Source organism: Alligator mississippiensis, chromosome 11 (genome assembly GCF_030867095.1).
Source record: "Alligator mississippiensis isolate rAllMis1 chromosome 11, rAllMis1, whole genome shotgun sequence".
Lineage (NCBI taxonomy): Eukaryota > Metazoa > Chordata > Crocodylia > Alligatoridae > Alligator > Alligator mississippiensis.
The window spans coordinates 47,789,230-47,796,623 of NC_081834.1; the positions used below are offsets into that span (position 1 = coordinate 47,789,230).

Sequence of the window (7,394 nt, forward strand, 5' to 3'; positions counted from 1 at the left end):
AGATGTTGCGGGCTGTAAAATACCTTCACATCTTTGATTTTAATGTTTTGTTAAACCTCTCTACCACCGCTGCTTTCACTTCACTATTTGTCTCAAAATGGTGAATCTTATACTGTTATAACAGTTTGCTTAAAGACTTATTTAAAAATTCTTTTCCCCAATTAGTCTGCAATTTTTGAGGTGCACGGCCCTCTGTAAAAATGGTTTTAAAGGCCCGAGCTATTTCACCACCTGACTTGTCTTTTAGACGCACGGCCCCGGCATACTTTGATAATATGTCTATTGCTGTTAAGATGAACTTAACCCCGCCATTGTGCTTGGAAAACTGCTGCATATCCACCAAATCTGCCTGCCATTGCACATCAAGATCCGAAACAACAGTCTTGTTTCTTTTAAAACGTCTTCTTGCTGGTCTGTGTAGGGTGTAAGCATCCTGATCTGAAAGCCATGCGGCCACCCCGCTTCTGTTCAGAACCTTATTCTGCCTTTTGGTGGCTTCAAAAAATGTGTTCACCCTGCCAAAACTGCCAGCTTCACCAGGAGAGTAATAAACTTCCTTTAACATAGCCTCCTGTGTAGACATGTCTGGTAACCGCTTCCCCCCACACCCACCCCATGCTAGCACCCATGTGGTGCATTCAAATGCTTGAGGACAAATTTAAATCCTGGCACAAAGAAACCATCTTCCAAATTCTCAACATCTGCTTTGGGGGCCTGGGCGATAGGTCATAACTGCACCACGAGGTCTGGGGCGGTTATTGCAGCATGAGGGGTTGGGCTTTGGGGGTCTTCATGGGCTGTCCTTCTGATGTCATGGACCATGTGGTATAGGTGTTACACACCCCGTGACTGGGTGTGGGGGTGGAGTTGTTGATTTCACACACCACATGACTGGGTGTGGTGGCAGAATTGATGATGTCATGCACCACATGACTGGGGTGAGGGGGCAGGGCTGGTGACACCATGCACTATACAAAGGGAAAGGGGACAGGGTTAAGGTGCAGGACTCCCGGTCCCGCCCACCTGTCACATTTGCATTGAAGGGCAGTGAGCCTATTTACTACTATAGACATTGCCTTTTCATTCCGGACATGCAGGCACATGCTTGCAGTGGCTCAGGCTAGAAGCCATGGGGCGCTGGAACAGCCCTCCCTTTGCTTCCACAGGGCCTTTAAAGACAGGCCTTTAAGGACTCTCTGACTATTTCACCTTCCCCACACCAAAGCAGCCCAGCAGGAAATGTTTATCTCCCCAGATCAGTGTTTATCATCCAATTAAGAAAAAAAAGACTGCCTCCATTAACTAATGGAGCTCTTTTTAAACAGCTTTTTTAAAACAGCTTTTCAAAGGAAGTACATTAAGCTACCTGTTGATTAGCTCCAAAAAGATTGTCTGCCTGTCATCTCCCATGGCACGGACTGTAGCCAGCATGTGGTCTGCTAGCTAATGTTGAGGTGTGTATGTAAGGCAGAGGGTAGTGGGGAATAATCGCTGCTTAGCAGGGAGAAGCCAGACACATGCTCTGTGCCTGCAAATCTCTGCCAGAGCTGAAGCCAGGGAGCTGAGAGTCATCCCTGCTGTGGAGCAGAGAGCCCCACCCATCACAGAGGGATGCTGGGGAAGCTGGTTTATCTCAAACCAGCAAGGGGTCTGGGAGGGACATTGCATAAAAAGGTTTGACCTTAATCAATTAAGTCTGATTCTGCATTCAAATGGTTTCAGGCATTTTCCAACTGGTTTAAGTACACTGAACATCTGTGTAATGGGTAAAAACTTAATGGCTGCTTCTTATCCTGCCATGTATTGAATGTGTGGCCAGGTGCACCCCCAAAGCTGGGAGCCCAGTCAGCTGGTCTGGGCTCCCAGTCGCAGGGAGATGCCATGCTGCAGATCACCATGGTGCAGATCAGCACTGGATCAGCTGGCAGGGCTCCCAGTGGCAGGAGTTTTCAAGTGGACACACCAGGCTCCCCCTGCAGCAGCAATAAGGCATGATGGGATCTGATGCTGCATCCCACAGTCATACCTTCTTTGCATCAGATGCCATTGTGCCTTAACATGAACATCTGGCAGGGGGCTTTTGGTCAGGGGGTTTTTTGGTTGGCAGCAGCAGTGGATTTCACATCGTGGGTTAGCAACAGAGGTGCCTTGTACAAAACCCAATGAGGGGTAGGGTACATTGAATACAATCTACAACAGGCAGCACTGCCCAGAACTGTTGAGAGGCAGCGACGCATTGAGTCTGCCCTCCTGATAGCTCCCATAAGCTCCCAAGTCTTTGTGCTGGGCGTTCTGGAGTACGTTTCACGTGTCTCAATGTGGAGAGAGCCCCTCACTCCTCTTGGCTTTTACACCCAGAGCCCACTGCTGCAGGTCGGGGGCTATGTGCTTTGGAAGGAAGGGAGCAGAGGCCAGTCTTCTGAGCAATATTGGGCCAGACATGATGGCCAGACATGGTTTCAGGCCCTTGCCCCTTTTTGTCCCATAGTTTGCTGGTCTTGCAAAACCAACCAAAAGTGTGGGAGACCATGTTTAATGTTGGAATCAACCAACCTAAATATTATGAGGGTTCATTACTTTTAGCTATTTTTCCCCACTCTTTTCTGTCTCTTTTTCTCCTGAAGGACAATAAACTCAGCAAGGAAGAAAATGTTTTGTTTCGTTGCGTATATCCTCATCTAGTGAGTTTGTTGTAATTGAACAATTGGAGAGGAAAACCGTGGAGAAGAGAAGATAGTTGCAAGTTGCTTTTGACTTTGTTAGAATTAAGCAATTGGACAATAAAACCCTGGAGAGTTTTATTTAGAAAGTTGTAAGTAGCTTTTGCCTTTGGTGACTGACTTTTTGGAAGGAAATGACTTAGGGATTCAAAACCAGCTTTGAAATAATTGAAAATGCTCTTGAATTAATTCATAAGCTTTTCAGTTCATGTGAAGAGCAGTGCAACGGAGAAGAGAATTAATCTCTTTACACTTGCACTCTTTGAGTAGTCTCACTTTTTTCCTAGAATATTTTATTATATGAATGTTTTTGTCATTTCAGCAGCTGTGTGTGAACAGCCCCTTCACTTGTTAGTGGTACTTCGAAATAGATTAATGGCACTGGGAAAGGAGAAGTTATATTAAATAAGTAGAACTTTGCTCAGGAAAAACAAGAGAAGGATAGGGATCTGAGCTTCTCATACAGAGGACTAAAACCGTGATTAACTAGCTCTGCATTATGCTTCAGTCTGATCAAACTAAAATCTTTAACGTTACAAATTAACTTCATATTCTCCTGAAACAGAAAGTAGCAGTATACTTAGTAATGCCGTGCCATTGAATTTTAATTTACTGGGGTGTCTACTAGCAAGCTGCTTAATTTATCTATTGTTTTCTTTATTTCCCTTATACTGTTGGCATCCAGAAAAAGTTTTCAACAAATAAGGAAAGCTTTAGCAATGTGTGAGGACCATCTCGTCCTTGGCCTGAAGGATTAATTTATGGTGATCCATTGTTTGGTACGTCTTGATCGTGGATTTTGTCAGTGAAAGGATGTATCCTGCTCTCTTGGATGGAAAAGGAGAATGAAAGTAAGTGCAATTTCTTGTGAGCTTTGCTGGGATGAAAGTATCAGAGTGAGGGGTGTAGACACTGAACATTAAGGTAAAAGGAGAAACAAAGTATTGGTATTAGTGAAGGTGAGGGACAGAGTACAAGCCTGTCTCCAACTACTGGCATTTTCTTTGTGGCACTGTTGCCTCATAAGTGTCCCCTTGTACCTTCCTCTAATGCAGCTGATACCGGCCACAGCTGGAGGCAGGCAGTCGTGCATGCTAGACCAGTATCTGGACACAGTTTGGGAATTCCTGTGCCCTTGCAAATAAGCAGTGAGGAGCTGGAATTGATGGATCACTGGTGTAGTCCAGCAGGAAAGGACTAGGGGAGATGGATAGTGCAGGAGTGAAGGGGCACTGGAGTGAGTTTCCATTCTGAATCCGGGGGAGTGGATGTCCTGCATCAGGGCACCTCTCACTCAACACCCAGCTGGTCTGGTTTATGTTGAGGTTCCACGTGACCATTGCGGTGCTGTAATCAACATCCTTCTAACAAGTTCCTGTGTTTTGGTGTTGTTCTGCCCAATTGCAATAGTATATGAGGAGTGAGAATCACTGAGAAGTGATGAGTACATTGATGCACTTTGCTTTGCCAAGAGAGCCATGAGCTGGCTGTGTCCGAGGCAGGTTTGCAACTGGTTTGTGTCGGTGGAGCAATGCAGACCTGGACCCCTGAGGAGAACAGGGAAGTGGCTCCACTTTGGCTTATTGTTGACCATCCCGGCATTGGAGTTAAGACTGTCAAAGCAGAGATATCATTTTGGAATGATCTTTTTAAGACAGTAGAGAGACTGCGAGATTAGAGTAGGTCAGAAATTTTCCAGTATCAGTTAGTCTGTTTTTTTCCTTGAGCAATAAATAGCTTGATATTTTCAGGAACTTGGCATAATCTATTATTCACTGATCATAGCTTTTTGCCTGCCTAATATATTTGGACATCTTAGGCTATGTGTATGACTGGGTAAGCATATGTTGTTGTACATGTGTATAGCCAGTAGGATCAACTGATATGTACACACTTGCATGTCCAGAGGTGAATTTAAAATTGTGCATAAGTGCCAAAATATGCAGTTACGCAGCTGTGAAATTGCCATTTGGAGGTCCAAAACACAACCGAATTTACCCTTTTGCATTTCATCCTTCGGAGCGATTGCTTCTCTCACCACTTGCTTTCTTCTTAGATGGAGAAAGATGAGGAGTCTCACTGGGCAAACACCACCTCAGTGTCGGAGTTCATCCTGCTGGGGTTCTCCAGCCACCCCAAGACGCAGCTGCTGCTGTTTGTGCTCTTCCTAGCTATCTACCTGGCGACCCTCTTTGGGAACAGCCTCCTCATTGCCCTTGTCAAGACTGACTCCCGTCTTCACACACCCATGTACTTCTTCCTGGCCAACCTTTCCTTTTTAGACATCAGCTACACCACCACCACTGTACCCCAGATGCTGGTCCACCTCCTCTCCACAAAGAGAAGCATTTCCTATGTTGCCTGTGTTGCGCAGATGTACATCTTCCTTTGTCTGGGGATAATTGAATGTATACTCTATGCTGTAATGGCCTATGATCGGTACGTGGCCATTTGTCATCCCCTGCGCTACACAGTCATCATGAACAGGTCAGTCTGCATCAAGATGGTCATTGGCATCTGGGTATGCGGCTTCTTCTTTACCACATTGATTGCAAGCTTCACCATGAGGCTGCCCTACTGCAACTTAAATGAAATCAATCACTTCTTTTGCGAGGTGCCAGCCATCTTGAAGCTGGCCTGTGCAGACACACACCTCACTGAACTTGTTGTCTTTGTGGTGGCAGTTATAGTCCTCCTGACCCCGCTGGCTTTGATCCTAATCTCCTATGTATTCATCCTGGAAGCCATCCTGAGGATCAGCTCAGGTGAGGGGAGGTTCAAAACCTTCTCCACCTGCACCTCACACATCACTGTCGTGACTCTCTTTTATGGTGCCGCCATATTCATGTATATGCGCCCAGCCTCCAGCTACTCACCTGAGCGGGACAAAATGTTTTCCCTCTTGTACAATGTTGTGTCTGCCCTCCTGAATCCTCTTATCTACAGCCTGAGGAACAAGGAGGTCAAAGCAGCCGTACTCAAAATGATGGGCAAGACGGACCACTGAGTTCCGGTGGAGGAGGTATGGCCTGGTGGCTGCCAGCTCCTCGGTTCTGGATCCTAGTCTGGGAGGGGAGTGGGGTTTAGTGACTTATAGCCAGTGGAGAAAAAAGTCAGGATGTCTGGCTCTTTTCCCATTCCTAGAATGTGGAAAGGTCTGTGAATGAGGGCAGGCTGGGGCTGGGAGTCTGTATGTCTGGATTGTTTTCTTTCAAATGGGACAGAAATGGTGTCTTACAGACTAGAGTAATGGAGGCTGGGAATCAGAGTTCCTGGATCTGAGCCAGACTAACTTTGTGACATTCATCATAAGACATTCAGAAAGAAAAAAGGCTAGATTTAAAACCCATGAGTCCTGATTTCTTATCCTGCTGAACCACACTGATCCTCAATCGTGACTCATTCAGCTGAAATGACCTGAATACTTATTCAAGTGGTATAAGATTTTCAGGAAAACGCCCAGGACCTCACGAAGGCACTCTGGGAATGAAGCCATTTCTGTCAGCTTATGCTCTGTCCTCACAAACCAACCTCAGCCACTTTCAAGGTGTCTCTCTCTGATGTGTTTGTGGGGAAACCAGTAGGACGCTCTCACAGTAGCTTCATCTCTTCATTGCTGGGTTTGTTGCATGGGACTGGGAGTTGATGGGTGGGATGACATGATCAAGGTGAGCACCCCTGGCAGTTCCAAAGTTGAGCTGTACATGTACCCATTATAGCACCATATGACTGGGCATATACAGCTAGTGTACTGTGGGAAATCCCTGAGAGAGCCTGAGTTGGTGTTGGATGCAGCACAGGACCTTCTTTGTTTCCCAAAGGCTGATGTTCACTCCACTGCTAAGAACCCAACAAGACATGTAATCCATTGACAGGGTTTTGTCTACCCAGAACTCATCTTGTTTGCTAAAGGAGCAAACTGTTGCAGGGACACAAGGCAGGTTATAATTAATAGAGTGGTGCCCATGGACAGAGTCAACCACTTTTACTAAATGTGTAACCAGAATGGTGCAACTGTCTGCATTTCTCTGTTTTGTATTTGTTCTGGCATGACTTCTCAGAACAGGAGAAGTGTGGTATGTACACTTTTTCATATTCTTGAAAAGTGAATTTCATTCATGGATTTGGATGTCATGAAAAGAGAAGTGTTCATTCATATATTTCAGTTCAGTTTATTCTGACTGGTTTCTGAGACATTTGCTAAAAATCCCGCAAATACTTGGTCATTTCACAGCGATGTTGCAGCTAGGAGTACTCAGAAATTATGTGGAAGGCAAGGATTTTAGACATTGATATTTTTATTAACTGCAGAGTTAATGCAGATGAGCATTATGCATATCCTTGGGCTATTAAAAACAGGAAGGAGAATTTCATGAATCTATGCTTGCCAGGTGATTTTTTTTCAGACTGTACTAGGTATTGTGAAAGGTACGGTAATATTTTGTAACTGCTTTCTTTCACGTCTTACTTTTCCTCCATTTTGCAGGCATTTAAAAGCTTTAGTGATGGGAAAAGAAATGCATATTCAAAACCTTACTTGGAAATAAAAGTTTCTTAATTTCAAAATGGACTCTATTAAGTAACATCGAACAACTTTGGAACGACTCTGAACTTCATCACTGGTGCTTGTGCACGGATGATGTTTGCAATCTAGACAGCTCAAAGTAAAGGAAA

The 7,394-nt window shown here is 45.0% G+C and overlaps 1 protein-coding gene across 1 annotated transcript; it reads left to right on the forward strand.

The window, feature by feature from the left end:
* Positions 1 to 4,776: 4,776 nt before the first annotated feature.
* LOC132244029 (olfactory receptor 2B2-like) lies at positions 4,777 to 6,767 on the forward strand. Its single transcript, XM_059714948.1, has one exon. The coding sequence runs from the start codon at positions 4,777 to 4,779 to the stop codon at positions 5,725 to 5,727; it is 951 nt and encodes a 316-aa protein (XP_059570931.1). The 3' UTR covers positions 5,728 to 6,767.
* The last annotated feature ends 627 nt before the right edge of the window (positions 6,768 to 7,394 follow it).

What these genes read in the sequence shown, in the direction of transcription:
- LOC132244029 (XM_059714948.1), top strand. Translation starts at nt 4,777, where the DNA reads ATGGAGAAAGATGAGGAGTCTCACTGGGCAAACACCACCTCAGTGTCG.